General features: G+C 48.1%; 1 protein-coding gene across 2 annotated transcripts in view; it reads left to right on the plus strand.

Moving 5' to 3' along the window:
* The window catches only part of WWC1 (WW and C2 domain containing 1), a 155,953-nt gene extending 136,889 nt beyond the window's left edge, over positions 1 to 19,064 (plus strand). Inside the window, exons 17-22 of one of the 2 annotated variants that reach the window (XM_061151906.1) lie at positions 3,161 to 3,284; positions 4,611 to 4,775; positions 11,259 to 11,351; positions 14,184 to 14,417; positions 16,570 to 16,691; positions 18,025 to 19,064. In XM_061151906.1, coding sequence (XP_061007889.1) covers positions 3,161 to 3,284; positions 4,611 to 4,775; positions 11,259 to 11,351; positions 14,184 to 14,417; positions 16,570 to 16,691; positions 18,025 to 18,091 — 805 coding nt within the window. In that variant the 3' untranslated portion in view covers positions 18,092 to 19,064. The remainder of the gene's footprint in view (positions 1 to 3,160; positions 3,285 to 4,610; positions 4,776 to 11,258; positions 11,352 to 14,183; positions 14,418 to 16,569; positions 16,692 to 18,024) is intronic. The other variant, XM_061151904.1, reaches the window with a different exon arrangement.
* Positions 19,065 to 21,475: the final 2,411 nt, after the last annotated feature.

The following is a 21,475-nucleotide window of genomic DNA, read 5'->3' on the forward strand; positions in this document are numbered from 1 at the left end:
AGAGTGAAAACCCTTGTATTTACCTCCTTGTGAGCTTACGTGTATTTGTCTAGGACAAAGGTTGAGAAGTGGCCTTGCTGGGTCCCAGGGCATATGTGGTTTATATTTTACCGGGTCCTGCAGCATCGTTCTCAAACAAGATTGTAAATGCTCCCACCAGCAGTGACTGAGAGTGCCCCTAAAGCTACGTCCTCTCTGATACAATATAATCTAACAGTATTTAATCAAGAACATGTACATGTTTTTTTCTAGCAGGTACTGCTAAACTGACTTCACAGTATTCATTGGCTGCTGTAATTAACACTCCCCACAGGGATACACCTTTTTCCCAAATCCTCACTTGATATCAAATACATATTACAAATATCAAATACATAGTTTTAAATTTTTATTTATTTTTGGCCACTTTTCCAAAGAGTGAAAAGATGTGTCTAATTATTTTTCTCTTTGCAATTGAGGGTTTGGTTTTTTTTTTTCCCCTTTCCTGGAAAATATGTTGATCAGCTTCTTAGTCACAAAGAAGAGACTTCCCTAGCGGTTGAGCGCTTCATGGAATGGAAACCTGGCTGCACCATTGAGCAAGGCCTACTCACTCTCTGAGACAAGAGTGGCTTTCAGTTGTTGAAAGGGCTCAGAATGGCACCTGCAGGTCATCAAGTCCATGTTTGAAAAGTGAAAGTGTTAGCTGCTCAGTCATGTCCGACTCTCTGAGACCCTATGGACTGTAGCCTGCCAGGCTCCTCTGTCCATGGGATTCTCCAGGCAAAAATACTGGAGTGGGTTGCCATTTCCTTCTCCAGGGAGTCTTCCCGACAGAGAGATGGAACCCACGTCTCCTGCATTACCCTCTGAGTCACCAGGGAAGCCTCTGGTACCCATGTTTAGTGGCTCTTTCATGAGTGGATCAAGAGGCAGAGGAGGAAAAGAAGAGGCGCTTCCATAGTGAGAGTCCCCATCTAAGTGCCAGGGAGGTTTTCAGCACAGGGCTGAGGGTGGAGAGCCAAGATCTGTTTTCCCTGTTGGGAAAATCCTAAGGGAGATTTTGTGTTTATCCACAGTCTCACTGAGCCAGCTAACGAGATGTCAAACTCTCTGCTTTTGGCTGAAATTCCTTCAGCTCAGTATGGTAATACCGCCTCATGCTGATCGGAAGCCTGGCGGTTCTGTATGTCTTTGAAAAGTAAAGATGGGAATGGAGATAAATTACTAATTAACAAATGCCATCCATTTGTCACACCAACTCTTTCGAGGCTCAGAGTCCAAGGGGAAAGGATAATTATGAAAAATATCACCAAAAATAAAGTCTCTTCAACAAACGGTGCTGCAAGCCCATTGGATATCCGTACAGAAAAAAATAAATGTTGGGTGCCATGGACAAAAATTAATCTGAAATGGATCATAGTATTAAACATAAAAGCTGAAACTAAAAAGCCTTTAAAAGAAAGTACAAGAGAAATTCTTTGCAAAGACTTCTTAGGTACAGCATAAAAAGCTCAAAGCATTAAAGAGAGAAAGGGATAAATTGGACTTTGTCACAATCAAAAGCTTCTGTCCTTTGAAAGACACCATTTAGAAGAGGGAAGGCAAGCCACAGACTTGGAGAAAATATCTGCAAAGGATTCCTATCTAGAATAAATAATGAACTCTTGCAACTCAGTGATAAAAAGACAACCCATTTTTTAAATGGGCTAAAAATTCTAATGGAAATCTTGCAAAGGAAAATCTGAATGGTCAATGAAATTCTCAACAGGAAAGTACACATTAAAACCACAATAGGTTTGAGTACTCATCGGCTGAATGGCCGCTTCCCTTGTGGCTCAGCTGGTAAAGAATCCGCCTGCGATGCAGGAGACCTGGGTTCAATCCCTGGGTTGGGAAGATCCCCTGGAGAAGGGAAAGGCTACCCACTACAGTATTCTGGCCTGGAAAATTCCACGGACTGTATAGTCCATGGGGTCGCAAAGAGTCAGACACGACTGAGCAACTTTCACTTTCACAGCTGAATGACTAAATTTAAAGATGGATATTACCAAGCATAGGTGAGGAACCAGAATTCCCATAACATTGCTATGGAAACATAAAATGATATAACCACGTGGGTAAACCAGTTCACCACTTATACTTATTGTCTGACCCAGCAGTTCTACTCCTGAGTATGTATACATATCTTATGGTCTGAATTATGTCTCCCCCAGTTACAGGTATTGAAGCTCTGACCGTGCTTGAGAATGTGACTGTTTTTGAGGACAGGGTCTTCAGAGCTGATTAAGTTAACATGAGGCTGTTGAAGTTAGGGTGGCCTTAATCCAACATGACTGGTGTCCTTGTAAGAAGAGGACACTGGGACACCAGAGAAACACCAGGGACGCATACGCAGAGGAAAGACCAGATGGGGACACGGCGTGAAGGTGGCCATCTACAAGTCACCAAGCCTGCCCGCACCTCGATCTCGACTTTTACTAGCCTCCAGGATTGTGGGAAATACATTTCTGTTGTTCAAACCACCCAGTCTGTGGTGTTGTGTTACGGCAGCCCTAGCAAACTAATCCAGTGTCTTAAGACGAATGAAATCCTATTTCTGCACAGCATTGTAGGTGAATGTCTACAGAAGCTTTATTCATAATTTCTAAGAAATGGAAGCAACCCATATGTTTATCACCTGACGAGCAAACTGTGGTCCATCCATCCAGTGGAAGATGACTCGACAATAAGAAGGAGTAAATTATTGATACTGTAAGCCAAATGTGATGCTGAGATAATGAAGCCAGAGACAAAAGAGCATATATCATCTGATTCCACTTCTGTGAAATACGAGAAAAATCAGATTTAATCTTTAGTCATGCAAAGCTGATCAATGATGGGCTGAGGGTGGGGGGAGATAAACTGGGAAATCATATAAGGGAAACTTTCAAGGCAATGGGACATTCTTTTTCTTGAGTGTGGTAGTGGTTACAGGGGGAACACAGTGGTCAAAACTCATCAAACATTACAGGAAATGCATTTTGTTATATGTAAATATACCTCCTTAAAATTGATTATTTTTTAAAAATAAGTGTCCTCAATCCGGAAAACGCTTGGAAACCCTGCCCTGGATGCACTTAAAGGCAAGTGAGCATATGAGAGTGGGTGCTGTGGGTAATCAAAGTGTCTTGTCATCAAGGAGGTATGAGGAGGGGACCAGCGAGAATGAGGCCGCAGCCGAGGAGGAGGAGGAGGAGGAAGAAGAGGAGGAGGAAGGGGAAGAGGAGGCCTCCCCTGACATGGACGGGTGCCCAGCATTAAAGGTAGGGAGGGCCGGGAATGGGAAGGGCTGTCTTTGGGGAAATAATCCTCAAGTCTTGAACCTGGGCAGTCAGAAAAGTCTCGGGGCTAAGTCTCATGCCCAAGCATCAGGGGACAGGCTTTCATAGTGGGATAACCTGCAGAAGGCTGTGTAGGGGTGTCCCTGCCTGGAATTGGAGTCATTTCAGTGACAGAAAATCAAGAGGAATTGATTGACCCTCTCTTCTCTCCCACCCTCTGTGGTTCTCAGTTCTCTGGGCAGACCCCAGGCTGTGCAGTCAGCTGGCCTGGATTCAAATACTGGCTCTGCTCCTACCTAGCTGGGTGGCCTTAGACCAATGACTTCATCCCTCTCTAGCCTTGGCTTTCTTATCTCTAAAATGGGTACATAATGTCAGCCTTGAAGATGGGCTAGAAGATTTCAAAGCAGTGGATTTCTCCATTTGGGTCTACCTGAAGGACAGTAGGAAAGGGGGTCTAGTTGAGTCACTGTCGCCTTCTGCTCCGCTGCTGCACTAGGGTGACATGTTATAAGAGGCTTCATGCTCCACAGAGAGAGATCTCCATGTTCTTTCACCTGCAGGACCTCTGGGAGTGTAGTACACAGGGGTGGAGGTACAGGTTGTACACTGCACAAAGGTGCCTGGCCCCCGGACCAGGGTCGGGGGAGGTAGGGGTGTTGGAGAAGAATCTGGGCCTGCCTTCTAACTACTCCACACCAAGAGGAAACCTTGCTGCAGTTTCTCCAGCCAAAGGGGAGAAAGGCACCCAAAGGGGGTGCCTTTTTCAAAAGCACACAAAGGCACTGTTTAGGCTAACCAAGGCTTTTCATTTGGGTGTTTTTATTTGTTGATCTTTACTGGTAATTACTGTGAAAGGACAACAGAAATGTTGATCACCTAGTTTTAAAAAAACGAGGTTTGCTAGTTGCTTCCATGACTCCAAGAAAACATCTGCAGTTCTTGGCTGGGGTGATGGAAGCCTTGGCTGTGGCTTTGTCAAAATATGGTTGGCACATTATTCTTGAGGGGGTGAGGCCCAGGACATCCGTGCCTGACGTACCTCTACTGCTTATGTGAGCTTGTTAGGGGACTGAGTATCTCCCTCTGACCCCAAGCGCAGGTGCCAGGCAGGACTGGGGGCCAGCACACGGGGCCTCGGGTGCCATGCTGGCAGGCCTGGGTCTGCGGAAGCCCCCGGCTGTGTCTGAGGGCCAGGGGCGAGGTGATCGGAGCGGGGAGCAGCTTCAGTGAGTCTCAGGGTGGGTGGCTGGATTCTCAGGGAGACTCTGGATTCTCCCAGCTTCACGGCCGTGCCTTCTTCCTCAGGTGGACAAGGAGACCAACACAGAGACCCCGGCCCCATCTCCCACGGTGGTGCGGCCCAAGGACCGGCGGGTGGGCACGCCCTCCCCGGGGCCATTTCTGCGAGGGAGCACCATCATCCGCTCCAAGACCTTCTCCCCAGGCCCCCAGAGCCAGTATGTGTGCAGGGTAAGCAGCCGCACAGCCGTCCTCCCCAGAGCACCCGCTTCTCGGCCTGCAGCTGAGAGCCCTGGGCCTCGCGCGGTTCTGGGTCCAAGTCCTGGTCCTGCCCCTGTTGTCAGTCATTCTTGGCATGTTAACACCTGTTTCCTTATGGAGTTAACAGACCAATTCTATGGGGTTGCTCTAAGGGCTGAACTGGCTAAAGCGTGGGAACGGCTCAGTAACCAGTACATGGCCAACACTTTTACATGTGTGTGTGTCTGTTTACTTACTTATAGCATATATATTTATTTACTTGTTTATTATATAAATATAATATGTGTATTTATTTACTTACTTACCCAACCACATGGCACATGGGATCTCAGTGCCCGACCAGGGGCTGAACCCGTGCCCCCTGCTATCAATGTGAGGAGTCCTAACCACTGGGCCACCAGGAAATTTGCAGCCAAGGCTGTTTATCAGTTCAGTTCAGTTCAGTCGCTCAGTCATGTACAACTCTTTGTGACCCCATGGACTGCAGCATGCCAGGCCTCCCTGTCCATCACCAACTCCCGGAGTTCACTCAAACTCATGTCCATTGAGTCGGTGATATCATCCAACCATCTCATCCTCTGTCATCCCCTTCTCCTCCTGCCTTCGATCTTTCCCAGCATCAGGGTCTTTTCAAATGAGTCAGCTCTTCACATCAGGTAGCCAAAGGATTGGAGTTTCAGCTTCAACATCAGTCCTTCCAATGAACACCCAGGACTGATCTCCTTTAGGATGGACTGGTTGGATCTCCTTGCTGTCCAGGGGACTCTCAAGAGTTTTCTCCAACACCACAGTTCAAAAGCATCAATTCTTTGGCATTCAGCTTTCTTTATAGTCCAATTCTCAAATCCATACATGACCACTGGAAAAACCATAGCCTTGACTAGATGGATCTTTGTTGGCAAAAGTAATGTCTCTGCTTTTTAATATACTGTCTAGGTTGGTCATAACTTTTCTCCCAAGGAGTAAGCATCTTTTAATTTCATGGCTGCAATCACCATCTGCAGTGATTTTGGAGCCCAGAAAAATAAAGTCTGCCACTATTTCCACTGTTTCCCCATCTATTTCCCATGAAGTGATGGGACCAGATGCCATGATCTTAGTTTTCTGAATGTTGAGCTTTAAGCCAGCTTTTTCACTCTCCTCTTTCACTTTCATCAAGAGGCTCTTTAGTTCCTCTTCTCTTTCTGCCATAAGGGTGGTGTCATCTGCATATCTGAGGTTATTGATATTTCTCCCGGCAATCTTGATTCCAGCTTGTGCTTCATCCAGCCCAGCATTTCTCATGTTGTACTCTGCATATAAGTTAAATAAGCAGGGTGACAACATACAGCCTTGACATACTCCTTTTCCTATTTGGAACTGTTTATAATTCCAACCAACTCTCCACTCTGTTTACACCTGGCCCTGCCCTTCCTCACCCCTTGCTGAGATCGGACTGACCCTCACCGTCCCTGAGGGACAGTTCCCCCCACTCCAGGGCAATGGCAGCATGTAGACTGAGTTTGCAAAATAGCAACAGCCCTGGATTACTTAGCCATGGGTTTAGGGGCTTTTTTTATCGAACTTTTTGGCTACCATTGAAAACTTAAGAAATTCAATTAAAAATAAAATTTAAAATGCAGCGATTTCACATAAAACTCCAGTTTCTCTGGAGGGGGGCGGGGCGGAGGGAGACTGTCTGGCCCCAAGGGTTACACGTTCTGTCACAGTGATGAGTGGCTGGACCTCAGCAGTGAGGGCCACTGCCCTTGGAGGAGGGATTGACCAGCCTTTTCAAGTTCACTGTGGCCTCCACCTGGCCCTCTTTAACATATTTGACTTAATGACCTGCTCTTGCAGGCCATGGAAGATTTAGAAGCCGTGCAGCGGTCGTGGCTTCTGGATCCCCTTGCCTTCTATCCAATTAGTCTACCCCATCTGAGGAGTCATGCCAGTTGCTGGGCTACAGAACCAAGACCTTGTTTCTGAGGTTCAGATGACACGTTGACCTCCTTCCTTATCTCCTACCATACAAAATGAGCAAGCAATAACTAGAATAATAAACAGAACCTTCCTGCCTTGTGTTCCAGTTAAGTTGTGCAGGAGAGGCCTCTGGAACACCTCATCAAACTGACATCCACTTGTCTATTGTTACAGAGGGAGGGGCTATGGGGGGATTCAGCATCTACTATCTGGTATCCAAGGCTTCCAGTTATAAGCTTGAGTGTGTGTGTGTGTGTGTGTGCGTGTGCTCAGTTACCCAGGTGTGTCCAATTCTTTGCATGCTTCTCTATCCATGGGATTCTCCAGGCAAGAATACTAGAGTGGGTTGCCATTTCCTTCTCCAGGGGATCTTCCCAACCCAGGGATCGAACCTGCATCTCCTGCGTCTCCTGCATTGCAGGCAGATTCTTTACTGCTAAGCTAGTAGTAGTGAAGTTAATTTTTTCATAACGTGGCAATTTTACAAATGCACCAGCTACTTTTCAAATTAGTGCCCACCCCAGAACACTCCCTGCAGTACCTCCCAGAAATAATGTGAACTTCTCCTCTCTGTGTGAAGTCTCTACTTAATGTTTGAGCTTCTAAACGTCTGAAAAGACAGTGTGAGTACATGTAATATAGTTGTGTATCTTGCAAAAGGTACAGGGTTTCCTACAGTCACTGAGTGTGATTTTAATGCAAGGGACTTCCTGAACCACAAGTGAAGAATCCTGCTTAATCCCAGCTCACAGCTGAAGAAGAGAAAAACCCAATCCATGTTTCAAATGTGAATAACTTGAAGGATTTAGAAAAGCCCTCAGGATAATAGATAATCTGTCTTTGGCAAAATTACTGCCTTTATGAACGCGCAGTGGAAATCAACACAAAATGAAGGATGTTACTTGTTGGAAAAATCACAGCAAAAGAAATGAATGTTTGATTTATCCTTTGTCATCAGGATTTAGAATGCAGTTGTAATTTTGTCAAATGGAAGATATGAAATATAAATCTTTTAAAAAGTGTTACTCTTTTCCAACTAAAAAGTCAAACTTTTTCCCCCAATGTTTACTATAAAATTCTGGTCTCCTGTGTAAATGAATTAACTTTAAATGGCCTTTCCCAGAATTGGCATTCCTGATAACAAAGAGGTTCAGTCCCATGTCTCAAGCATTTTTAACACAACTAACACTATGTTGAGCCCGTCCCATATTTTATTCCCTGGACCAGTCTCCAACCTCAGGGCTGAAGGTAAAGAAATTCCCCATCTGCATGGATCACCTGCCACAGGCAAAAAAGGACTTTATTAGCAAAGATGTGTATTTTTTCTTCTTTTGCTTTCTGACTACACTTCAGCCCAAGCTTATCTGTTTCTGGTAGATTCTCACTTAAGGTTACAGGAAGTAACCAATGGTACAACATCTTGAATTTTTTTTTCCTGTCATTTCCCTTAAAACTCTGTAGGGGTGTGCAATCTGCCTGTCAAGATTCAACAGGTAACAATAATGTATCCCTCTGTTTCTCACCCATAAAATGAGCATTCTCAAATTCCCAGCAGGGAATATGTGTCTGTGCTGTGCCCCCCCCCACCTCCAGTACACAGCCAGCTCCCTGTTTTCCAGCCCGTGGTTTATAGCGCTCCACTTTCCTAGTACCAAGTCCTATGCTGGTCAGGGTTCTTAACAGCAAGCAACAGAAACAGACTGGGAGCAGTATATGTGCGGAAGAAATGTTTGAACAGGAAATTGAGTAGTTCACAGATTCATTAGAAGGCTGTGGAAGCAACCTCAGAAATCAGGCAGGAACAAGGCGGGCCAGACCACAGCCAAAATGCCACCATAAAGACAGGTGAGGACACAAGTGCACTGTAGAGCGTGGCCCCCGCGGGTCCTGCAGCTGCCTTTGGGGTTCAGCACTGATGCCCCCACCAGACTCCTGACACTGCAGTAGGCCAGGACGGTTCTAGCTGCTGCTGCCACCGCCACTATCACCACTAATGGCTGCTTCTCCCTGAGAAACCAACAAACACAAATGCAACAAACCAACCAGCAAGCATGGAACAGAAGAGAATGGCCTGGCTGAGTCCAAGAGGCACAGTGACAGAGACTTGGTCCAGCGGACCAGGTTATGATTCAAAGACCAGGGCGGTTGCACTGAATTGTCATAGTTGAGTCCTGTGCCGGCTTCTAGCTGCAAGGGAGGCCATGAAGGCAAGACTCTGGTACTTTTGCCTCAGGAGTGGAAAGTGGACTTTGTCTCCCACTGAGAGTCATAAGAGGATGGAGTTTCATATGCTAATTAGGTGAGCATCCCCCACCACTGCCCCACCCCCCCAAAATCCCTATTTTTCCTATGTCATCTAGTCTCACAAACAGCCCTGTAAGGCAAGTGGCGTTAATCCCATTTCATAGATGCAGAGAGTCAGGGCACTTTGTTGTGAACACAAGCAATCCCTTCTCCTGGCCATCAAGAGCCCTCTGCTGGGTGTCCCCTTCTTTGGTCCTCAGCACAGCCTGTGTGACCTGGTGAGTTTCCTGGCCTTGGGCTCCCACTGGACTTTAAGTCATGAGGAGTGAGGACAGTGTGTTTTACTCTCCACAGCTCCCCACAAGCCCTGTGTCTCTGACACCTGCATACTCATCAGCAGCGTGGTCACATGTGTTGGTTGGCTCACTTTGACCGGAAGGAAACAGTCCTTCCAAAACTCTCATTTCCAAGTAGATCCCTCTGACTTCCAGTTATTTCACCTCTCTACTCCTCAATTTCCCTCTAATGGAGATAACAAAAAGGCAACAATATTCTCTACCATGTCTGAGATCAAATGCACTAAAACATCTTTAAGAAAAAGTTAAATTCAAGGACTTAATGTAACTTTCATCGCTCTTTTATAACATGGTCTTTAACATATAAACAACTGTGACTTAAGTATCAATCGTCCTGACACGTATTTCTAGTTGGTATGACTTATATTCTGTGAGTGCCACCTTTGGATTGAAACAATGCAGAATAAAGCCCCCTTCTGATATGATACCCAGCCAGTCCATTTGTATGAATCCACCCCAGTCAAGACTGTCCACTGCTCTGTCTTTATATTAGTTTCATCTCTGAGCATTACATGCATCCTGAAAAGGACGTGGCCTTGGATGGGACCTTGAACTCTTGTTCTGATGCTTACCAGCTGTATGGCTTATAAAAGTGTGGTAATCTCTCCCAACCTCAGTCCCCTCAGTTAGGATGGTCTGAGGATTAAATGAAACTGTCAGTAAAGCCCGTGGCACATAGCAGGGGCTCTGTCCATATGGCTGTTGTTTTGTTTGTTTGTTTTTATTTGACTGCACCGGGTTGCAGTTGTGGCATGCAGGATCTTTCCTTGTGGCGTGTGAACTCTCAGTTGCAGCATGTGGGATCTAGTTCCCTGACCTGGGATTAAACCCCGGCCCTCTATATTGGTAGTGCAGAGTCTTAGCCACTGGACCGCCAGGGAAGTCCCAGTGTGGCTTTTGTTGTTACTGTCATCTATTTCTCATTCTGGTTGACACTCTGCCTAGTGCAGTAGCTATTTCATAAATGTAGCAGGACTATTAATATCATTATTACTAATAATTATTAATAACCACAAACATGACAGTGTGGACAGCTTCTCAGAGGAGACCCACCTCAGTGAGCTGACAGCTGCCGGAATAAATAGACTCTGGAGCATCAGCTTGTGACGATCCCACTGACCTGGAAATATGACTCCAGAGAGAGAGACCCCCGTCTCCCCTCCCTCTCCCGTCCTCCCGCTGGGGACACGAGCTGTCAGTAGAAAAGCATCCGCTTGACCGTAGCCCTGATCTTTGGCCACAGATGAGGAATGTTAGCCCTCCAGGGAGAGTCTAGATAACTGTGGGATTGAACGGATTCTGACGAGGAGAGAGCTGTGACCAGCACAGCCCTCACAGAACCTGTCTTCCCCATCTTCTCCAAGGATACGGTCCCCAGGCCTGGCCTGTGGGCTGCCTTCTCACGTATGTGTCAGTCTCGACAGGGGCTCCATTCGAGCCCTGAAGGTGGGCTTTATGGGTGACAGGAAAGAGTTGATCCAAACAGGCCTTAGCATAGGAGATCAGGGGGGCCGTGACCCCTGGAGTCATCCGTGTCTGGTGTCCACCCCACCAGGCTGCTACCAGCTCCAACCTTGAGCAAGTTGGGTAGCCCCTCACCTGCCGTCTTCTCACTAGTAAAGTAGTGATGTCCTCTCCCATGGGGCTGTTGGAAGGATGAATGAAGTCTTGTGTTTAGCACGCAGGGGCGTGCATTGTTGAATACACACTCAGTGAATGCTCACCCAGAGAGAAAAAGAAGGTCGAATGAAACCTGCCTCCTGCACGCAGTCCCCTCGGGGAACACAGAGAGGAAGGACTGGGCTGGGGACCCCACCACCCTCCTGGCCCCAGTGAGCCTTTCGAATGCGCTCGCACCTTCATGAGCATCCCACGCCTCTTCTCTTTGCAGCTGAACCGAAGTGATAGCGACAGCTCCACCCTGTCCAAGAAGCCACCTTTTGTTAGAAATTCCTTGGAGCGGCGCAGCGTCCGGATGAAGCGGGTAAGACGGCCCCTTTGTTTCCCCAAGTCTGGTGTCCTACACGCACATCCCCTGACGCCTGACCGTTTCTCCTCAGCCACTGGTTGGAAGAAAGCACTTGAAAGCATGGTGGTATTTGCAAATGGAAGTTGGTGAACTGTAAGGCCTGGGTAGGCACGGGGGAAAGTGCCAATGTAACATAGTTTTTGTGACCAATAAGTTAGGTCAGGAGTGGGCATACTTGTGTAGAAATCAAAGTCACAAAGAACCAATCAACCCAAGACATCACAGCTACCGCTGGGAGCCTGCCTCGTGCAGGTCTCTGCTCCCTGTGTCCAACTGACCGAGCAGTTGAAGGTCCCTTGCAACAGCCTCCTTGCGGAAAGAGAAGCCAGGTGCCCCTGCCCCCCACGCTTCCCCACCGAGAGCTGACCTGGGAGCAAGGAGGTGCGAACAGGACTCAATCCAGCTGGAAACTCCCAGGGAAGAGGCCCCAAGCTGTCCCTGCGGAGCAACCTGGCCTTTCCTTACGGAGAAGGTGGCTGCGGGATGGGGGCTGGCAAGAGGCCTTAGGCCAAGGCCCGACTCCTGCTAGGGACTTTCACTAGTCAGGGCTGCAGGAGGGGCAGGGGGCCCTCCCCACTTTGGGCTTTCAGCGCAGACTCGACAACAGTTCTGGTGAGTTTACAGAACTAGAAAAAACCCAAGAGTCAGAATGTCAGAAAGAGAAGCAGAGACAGCGAAGCAAAAATGCAGAGAAAGGAGAGCGTGCTGATAGCCCCATGTAGGGGCAGCCCCTTAGCATCTCTGGCAGGCCTGCTGCTGACCGCCGGCCTCGGGAGTGGTCCTGTGCCTGGCCGTACCCTGCCCCCACAAGTCCCCCAGAAAGAACCAGAGACAGCAGGAGAAAGAAGGCAGTGCCGAAGAGGCTCTCTCCCAGAAAGGAGAGAGTGCTGGCTATCTGAGAATGTGGACATGGCTGCAAGTGACGGGGGCATCCCCGGCCCCACCCCGCCTGCTGTGGCTGGCCGGTACTCCAGTCCCCGGAGCACTGAGTCACCTTGGGAGCTTGTTGATCATGCAGATTCCAAGGCTGTGTGCTTCTAGACCGCCTCATCCAGGTGGCTGGGGTGGGGCCCTGGAAGCAGCATTTTTATAGGCTCCTCCGAGAATTCTGGAGCAGGTGTTCCGAGATCCATTCCTGGAGAAGTGACACCGAGGAGTTCCTGCTCGGTCCCCACTACACGTCTTACAACTCCCTACCCGCAGGCAAGCCCCACAGGAGTTCCTGCTTCTTCACCCCCTCTTCCCCTCAGCCAAGGGGATGACTTGCAAAGGGGACCCTTGAGAGCTGGCCTGAGCCCATGTTCCCTTCAGGTCCTTTCTATGTCCTGAGGAACAGGGGTGTCCAGAGGAGGCCAGGACCCATGCACACTGCAGAGCCTCCTCCACTAGCTGCCTGAGCAATGCATGCTGTGGAGAGGGCCACCTGGCAAGGGCCTGAGAGGACTTCTAGTAGCCGTGAGCAGCCCCTGGTCAGCAGCTGAGTGAGAAAATGCAAGGACACGAACCCTACCCAGGACCTGAGGGAGCCTGGCTGCAAATCATCCCCTTGTCAAATCCCCAGATAGGTACTCAGTCGGTCAAAACCTAGATTTCAGCCTCATGAGACCCTGAGCAGAGGATTCAGCCAACCTGTGTGCTAAACTCCTATCCACTGAAAGTGTGGGATGATGATTTGCTTTATGTTCAGCTGCTAGTTTGTATAATTTGTTTTATATATATATATGATACGCTCAGTCATGTCCGACTCTTTGCGACTCCATGGACTGTAGCCTACCAGGACCCTCAGTCCATGCGATTTTCCAGACAAGAATACTGGAGTGGGTTGCCATTTCCTTCTCCAGGGGATCCTCCCAACCCAGGGACTGAACCCGGGTCTCCACATTGTAGGCAGACGCTTTACCGCCTGAGCTACCAGGGATGCCCAGTAACAGAAAACCAACACAACGCCCAATAAAGTGATTTCAAAAATGGTATTAATACAAAAGACATTAACTATGAGACCTGCCCTCACTTCAAGCTGGCCAGCATGCTTTTGGGGATGGGAAACCACTCAATGTAGTGGTTCTGTGCTTTCCTAGGGTGACCATTGTCTAGTCTGTGCTTATAAATGAGCAAGGCCGGGAGATCCAGCTGAGTGATCTGAGTGACTCCAGGTCTCACGTGAAGATTTTGCTTAGCTCTGCTGCCCCTGTACTATCCTCAGTCATGTCCTACTCTTTGTGACCCCGTGGACTATAGCCCGCCAGGCTCCTCTGTCCATGGGATTCTCCAGGCAAGAATACCGTAATGGGTTGCCATTTGCTTTGCTCTGGCCGATGGCCAGTCTCAGAAACTTGTCTGGACATGTGGATGCAGAGAGAGGCAGAGCTCCGGCAGCAGATAGAAGACAGAGTAAGGGAAGCAACTGCGTGTAGGGAGTGAGTGGGTGGGATCTGGAGTCAGCTGCCTGGGTGGAGTCTCGGCTTCAATGCTTATGACCTGTGTGATTTAACCTCTGGGAGCCTCATTTGTGCACATGGTAACAGTCAGGACCTCACAGGGTCATGAAAATGGACTCAGGTAACGGAAGTAAAGCGCCCAGCACCGTGACTGGGACATAAAAATGCTAATAGAGGGGTGGACATGGAAAAAATCAAGACAGGCTCCCAGGGGCTGGGCGAGCCCCACTTTTGCAGTGGAAGCCCGCGGATGAACGAAGGAGGGTAGCTGGGCTCCAGGGCAGGGGAGAGCGCGGCTCCCTGGACCTGGCCCGGTGCTAACCAGTCCACACCATCCCCACCCCCGCAGCCTTCGTCCGTCAAGTCCCTGCGCGCTGAGCGGCTGCCGCGCACCTCGCTGGACCTCGAGCTGGACCTGCAGGCCACCAGGACCTGGCACAGCCAGCTGACTCAGGAGATCTCGGTGCTGAAGGAGCTCAAGGAGCAGCTAGAACAAGCCAAGAGCCACGGGGAGAAGGAGCTGCCGCAGTGGGTGCGGGAGGACGAGCGCTTCCGCCTGCTGCTGAGGATGCTGGAGAAGCGGGTGAGTGGCGCGCAGCTGCGAGGGCGGGCCGCGAGGGCTCTGAACCGGTCCTGCAGTTCTGTGACTCACGGAGCGTGCTCCCAGAGCCCCTCAAGCTCATCATCCTCCCCCAGGAAAGTTAATTCACGGTTTACTGGCTGCCAGGTCCTTTTGCTGCACGCCCAGTGTTTGCGTGCAAGCCTTTATTACTCACACGTTTATTCCACCAGCTGGTCCTTCAGCAGACATGTTGGGGGACACTTTATCTACGCTGGGGCACACACATGCACAGAATAAATACAAACGCTGACCTGCCCTCGTGCCTGCCTACCCAGTCCCACAGAGCACATTTCTCCAAAGGGGAGAGGAGTGGGTCCTGGCCGGGCTTTATCCTGATGAAGACGCCTGAAGATACAAGCCTGCTGGCGTCTCATCTCTAGCGTAATGAGCTGGAGCCATCTCAGCGCTGCTCAAGGAAAAAGATACAACCACAAAGGGGCCAGAGCAGACGATGAGTTGGATTTGGGTGGCTGCTGCTTTCACACGTGTGTATTTGGGAAGGTCTCACACTGCATGAGACACCCCCAACCCCAGCCTCCAAAAGGCAGCTGTTTTGGCGCCACTACCTAGAGGGGAGGAGGCCAGGCGAACTCCCAGGGAAAAAGGGGGTTGGAGAGGGGACCTAGACATGGAGATGATATCACTTGGAGCACCATGAGGAGTCTTGGGTTGGAGAACTCCAAAGCAGCAGGAATTTGGGGTCTCTTATAGCCCTGGGGTTTAACACATCTATGGCTAGCAGATTTTGGGTGCAGTTTTAGGGGGTATACGTAACAGGCAGGCTCTAAAAGGCTAAAAACAAACAAACAAAAAAAAAAAACACAACTGCTATTTGAGCTTCATTTAAAACAATTGGATGGGTAAAAATTTGTCTTCAACACCAGTGGGCTCTTGAGCTAACACATCCCAGACTGTGGTGAAGAAATAAACACCATAGGACTAACACACAGAGGCCATCTCTGACTCATTCCTTTCATACCTGCCAGGATGGCTGTCCATGGCAGAAATGGCAAGCTTTTGCTAGTTTTCTCTGCACACAGCCAAGCAATGCAAGAGCACCTTCCAGAAGGTGCCTCACTGGATTGTTGGGAGGGCCATTAGCTGAAATTCCAGCTCTCAATTCAGGTGATGAGAACATAAAGCAGGAAGGTGGTGCTGGGCTTCTTAGGTCTGGACTTTTGGGAGCCTCAAATTGACTCTGGTAAATCATAAGTTCCCCAAACATTTCTTTCTTTCTTGTTTATTACTTATATCAGAGTTATAATAGCAGCATTAAGAGAAAATAGAAAATTAGAGAAAGTTTTAAGGAAGAGAAGGAACCAAATATGTCTCTAATGGTAGCTGTCTATTACATTTATCTTGGAGCTTCCTAGTAGCCAAGGCAAAAAGAGGTAAGCAAACAAGTATATATGTGTCCTGCCTTAGGAAAGCACCTACCAAGAAAACCTGACCTTTCAAATAGATGTTTTTTTTTAATAGTAAATCTATGACTATCTAATGATGATTCTGTTAAAGAGTCATTTAAACGGTATAGCTTCACTAGCCAAAATTCTGTCTTCTTGCTATGTTTTCAAGTATGTAGAACATGGATATTTGAGGGCTCTCTGGTTTGTTCTCTAAAGTGCTTCCTTAGGTTTGTATCAGGAGGGAAAACTGTATTGTTCCTCAAACCCTTGACCATAATTGCATGATTTGAAATTGGGTTTCTACAATTTCTTAGTTGTATGCCGTTAAAGCAGTTTCTTAACATGCCTGAGGCTTCGTTTCCAAATCTGTAATATAGAGGTTGTTATAAAGCCTACCTTCCTAAGTGGCCCCGAGGAGCAGTGAGGTAACATGCATTTTACCAGGTAGACCATGTTGCCTTTCTTCTGACAGGTGCACATAGGTATTCAGTTCCCTGGCCCCGAAAACCTATCCTGTCTGACACATCTTGGGATCCCTTCCCTTCATCATCATTCAGAATAAAGAGGAACAGGAAGCATCACAGTGTCTGTCCCATGACCCTCAAACCTTTTAACCACAGTAGACTCATTTATGCTAGAAGGGTCTCCGTGGCTGACCCACTTCTAGAGACCCTAAGGACTCCCTTCTGCCTCATTCTGCCCTCCAGATGGACCGAGCAGAGCACAGGGGAGAGCTTCAGACAGACAAGATGATGAGGTCGGCCGCCAAGGACGTGCACAGGCTTCGAGGCCAGAGCTGTAAGGAGCCCCCGGAGGTGCAGTCTTTCAGGTCAGAAAGTGGGCGCCGGGCCAGGCGGCCTTTCCCTTCCCACCCTGCCCTCCCAGCCTCGGTCTCCTCCTCTCCGTCTTTCTGCTCCCTGTCCGTGCGCCCTGCCGGAGCTGAGCCCCAGTTCTCTGTAGCAGATGTTTGTCCTCTGCCGAGTCTTCCCCTATGATCTGTGAGCCCCATGGTGCTTCCCCTCGGCTGTCTTTATCGGTCCCCACACAACTCAACCTAATTTGTTAGATCCTTTTGTTTAATGGATGAGCCACCTGCTCCGACCTTTCCTCTTAGTGTTCCCATCACCGGTAACTGCGGAGGATTGGCTGAGGGATAAATCAGCCTGGGACTGACAGATGCTTGCTGGGCCTCCCTGGTACTGCCTGCCACCTGCCAGGATCTTGGGGAGATGCCTTCTTGCCACCCCGAACCCAGGCGTGTCCTGGGCCTCCCCGTTCACAGAGGGTTTTGCATTTAGGCTTGTGTTGTCCTCTTGGAAAAGGTATTCACGTTTGTGTATGTACTAAAATGCATCCCTTTGTGGAATATAAAGATGTGAAATATACTATCTTTTGTCTAACCACACTTGGACATCTTTTCATTCTTAACCAACTGGGAATCTAAAACAGACCACCAGTGGAAATGGCCAAGGGCCCTTTGAGACTTCAGAGGCCCCTGATTGGAACTGGAGGTGACTGTTCCTGCTGATGTTCCCCCAAGGCAGAGATTCTCAGCCAGGGGGCTACTTGAGCCTCTAGGGAGGGCATTTGTCAATGTCTAGGAAAATCCTATGGACAGAGGAGTCTGGTAGGCTGCAGTCCATGGGGTCGCCAAGAGTTGGGCATGACTGAGCGACTTCATTTTCATTTTTTACTTTCATGCATTGGAGAAGGAAATGGCAACCCACTCCAGTGTTCTTGCCTGGAGAATCCCAGGGACAACAGAGCCTGGTGGGCTGCCGTCTATGGGGTCGGATAGTCGGACACAACTGAAGCAACTTAGCAGCAGCAGCAGCAGGGACATTTTTGATTGTCAGAACCAGAGGAGGGCTGGCAGAGATGCTTCGGATGTTTTGTGGGTAGAGGCCAGGGATGCTACTTAACACCCTACCTGCACAGGATTAGCCCCACAATGAAGAAATTATCCTGTCCGTAATATCTATAAAGTGAGGTTGAAAAGCCCTGCTCTAAAGGGATGGCCTGGGACTTCCCTGGTGGTCCAGTGGTTAAGAGTCCACACTCCCACCGCAGGGGGCACGTACCTGGTCAGGGAACTAAGAGTCTGCATGCCTCATGGCGAGGATGGAAAAAAAAAATACATAAAGGAATGGCCTTTTTTACAGGGAGAAGATGGCATTTTTCACGCGGCCTCGAATGAATATCCCGACCCTCTCTGCAGATGACGTCTAATCGCCAGAAAAGTATTTCTTTTGTCCCACTGATCACGCTGTGAACGTAGACTGTGGCTAAAGTTATTTATGTGGTGTTATATGAAGGTACCAAGTCATGAGTCGTCTAGCACTCTTATCCGTTTGAAGATAAACAGAATTTTTTAGTTTGGGTTCTATTATTATTAAAAAAAAAAACCAAAAAACAAACAAAAAAAAAAACCAGCATTATAATGACAAGATTGTATAGTTTGTATATTTAGGAATGTATTTTTGAGAAAGAAAATTTAAATGAACTAAAGCAGTATTAAGTTGCTGCTCTTCTTAAAGTTGTTTAGATTTTTTTTTTTTTTTGTACAGATCTACCTACTAGAGGTTTCACTGCAATAAGAAGTAATGTTTGGGGGACAGTAATCCTCAAAGGATGTCCTGAAGGTGTCACAGCACAGCTGACCTTTCGTACTTAACGTATTTTGTACACTCTTTTTAAAAAGATGCACGGGAACTGTGCAGGGCTTCTGAGGTGCGTCCGTGAATCTTCACGCGCTGTGATGTGTTTTTATGTGGCCACCTGACGTGGAGCGGGCAGCATGGGGCTGGCTGGTGACGGGCCTGCCCACGCTGGTCTGATGCCCAGTGAAGCACTGACGCGAGTGAGGGAGGGCTGTGGAGAACACCTTTCAGTTTTATCTCCATCAATAAAGTGGCCTTTCTGAACAAACGTCCTCACTCGCTTTCTCTCCCCTACCCCTCCCTTCATCCGTGTTCCCCTGGTTTTTTGAAACTCCGCTTCCCACTCGTTCCCTCCCAACCCATCCCCAGGCCAGGAGAGTTGTTTTTTTTTTCTTTCCTTTTTGTTCTCTCACGTGCTCATGAAAGGAGCAAATGTCTGCTGAGCGGGGACTGCTGCAGACATCCGAGGTCAGCCTTCAACACCCCAGTCACAGAATCTCTTCCTCCTCCCTTCCTCTGAAGTGAGCGCTGCAGCTGTCTTCAGAGTAGGTCACGCTACCCGCCACACCAGAATCTTGGGCCAGCAGGCTTCCCTGGGGGTCCGGTGCTTATGAATTCACCTTGTAATGCAGGGGACGCGGGTTCCACCCCTGTTTGGGGAACTTGATCCCACATGCCTCAAGGCAACTAAACCCACATGCCAAAACTACCAAACCCACGTGCTGCAACTGGAGAATCCATGCACCTCCACAGAAGATCCCTCATGAGACAATGAAGATCCCTCATGCGCCAGCTAAGACCTGACACAGCCAAATAAGTAAATAATATCTTTTAAAACTACAGGGGTCTTCCATGGTGGTCCAGCGGTTAAGAACCCGTCTGCCAAGGCAGGGGCCACGGGTTCAATCGCTGGTCCAGGAAGATCCCACATTCCTTGGGGCGACTAAGCCCGAGCCCCACAACTACTGAAGCCCATTTGCCTGGAGTCCATGCTCCACAACAAGAGAAGCCACCGCCCTGAGAAGCCTGGGTACCACAGTGAAGAGCAGCCCTCGCTCACTGCAGTTAGAGAAGACCCATGCAGCAATAAAGGCCCAGAGCAGCCAGAGATCAATAAATAAAAATTAAAGAAAATACAGACTCCTGGACCCCTCCCTCAACCAGGATGGCCCAGAGACCTGCTTTTATCCACACTCCCACGTCAGTCTTACAATAAAAAGTTCGAGGGACCCACTGGCTTAATGTGAATGAATCCCAGGCAGAGGCAGAGTGGAGCAGCTCCACATCCTAGCAGAAAGTCACACAGGGGACGCTAATGGGAATGACCCTCTCCAGGCCGCTAAGGACCACTGCTGGAGGGGTGATAGAGTGGACACCCCCCCTCCCCCTCTTGGCTGCAGAGGCTCTCCCCCACTTCCTTACCTGGCTGCTGCTTGTGTATTATCCCTTATGTAGAAGGAACCTTTCTGGTGCTCAGATGGTTGAGAATCTGCCTGCAATGTAGGAGACCCGGGTTCAATCCCTGGATTAGGAAGATCCCACAGAGGATAGCATGGCAACCCACTCCAGTATTCTTGCCCCGAGAATCCCATGGAAAGAGGAACCTGGCGGGCTACAGTCCATGGGATCGCAAAGAGTCGGACAGGACTGAGTCCGACAAAGTCCAAAGGGCACTCAAGTACTGTGGTAGCAAAGCCTTCCACTTCTACAGGTGTTGGCATGGTCCTGAAGCCTTACTTATTTGTAAGTCACTTATCTTTACAGTAGCCCTTTCAGGTAGACAGTATCATGGTCATTACTATTTTAGATCATTCCAGCTTAAGTTACTTGCCCAACATCACACAGCTGGTAAGTGGTATAGCTAGGAATAAACCTAGAGTGTACTCTTAAGACTCCTCACCACAGTGACACGTCTTCACATTTCTGTCCCCACCAGCTAGTTACCTCCCTGAAGGCATCCTGTATTGCCAGTTTTTCCTGTCTTTCCAGAAATAGGCAATGCATATACAATCTTACATATGTATTCTTTTTTTCTACCTGAAAGTGCATACTAACCAGACTATTTTAAACCTTGCCTTTTCTCACTTAGTAAGATATCCGTAAGAAATTTCATTATTTTTAACAACTACAGAGTATTCCACTGCATGTCCAAATGAAGCGAGGGACATTTATGTTGTTGCCAATTCCTTGATTTTACAGCGTCTAATTACTCTCTTTTCCATTTAGCCTTTCACAAGTTTATGAAAGTATCTGTAGATAAATTACCACCTATGTTTTTAATTTTTTTAACTTTTTAGTTTATATTGGAGTATAGTCGATTGTGTTTTGATAGTTCCGGGTGGACAGCAAGGGGCTCTGCCATGCATATACATGTACCCACTCTCCCCCAAAATCCCCTCCCATTCAGACAGCCATGTAACATTGAGCAGGGTTCCCTGTGCTATAAAGTAGGTCCTTGTTGGTTATCCATGTCAAATATAGCAGTGTGTACATGTCCATCCCAAACTCCTTAACTTTCCCTTCCCCACTATCCTTCCCCACCTGGCAACCATAAGTTCATTCTCTACATACTGTGAGTCTGTTTCTTTTTTGTAAATAAGTTTATTTGTATCATTTGTTAGATTGTACATATAAGTGATAACATATTTGTCTTTCTCTGTCTGACTTAGAATGAAAATCTCCAAGTCCATCCATGTTGACGCAAATGGCATTATTTCATTCTTTTTATGGCTAAATAGTATTTCATTGTATGTATGTACGTACCACATTTTCTTTATCCATTCCTGTGTCAATGGACACTGAGGCTTCGTGTCTTATTACCTGCATTTTTCAAATGCTCCACATAAAACTGTAAAAGTGCCTCTCAGTCATTTCTTCTCAGTATGTTTGCTGGCTTTATTAGGTGGCATGAAGATCAAGGACGTAATACATTATAGGCACTGAACAGAATTCA

Source organism: Dama dama, chromosome 9 (genome assembly GCF_033118175.1).
Source record: "Dama dama isolate Ldn47 chromosome 9, ASM3311817v1, whole genome shotgun sequence".
In the NCBI taxonomy this organism is placed as follows: Eukaryota; Metazoa; Chordata; class Mammalia; order Artiodactyla; family Cervidae; genus Dama; species Dama dama.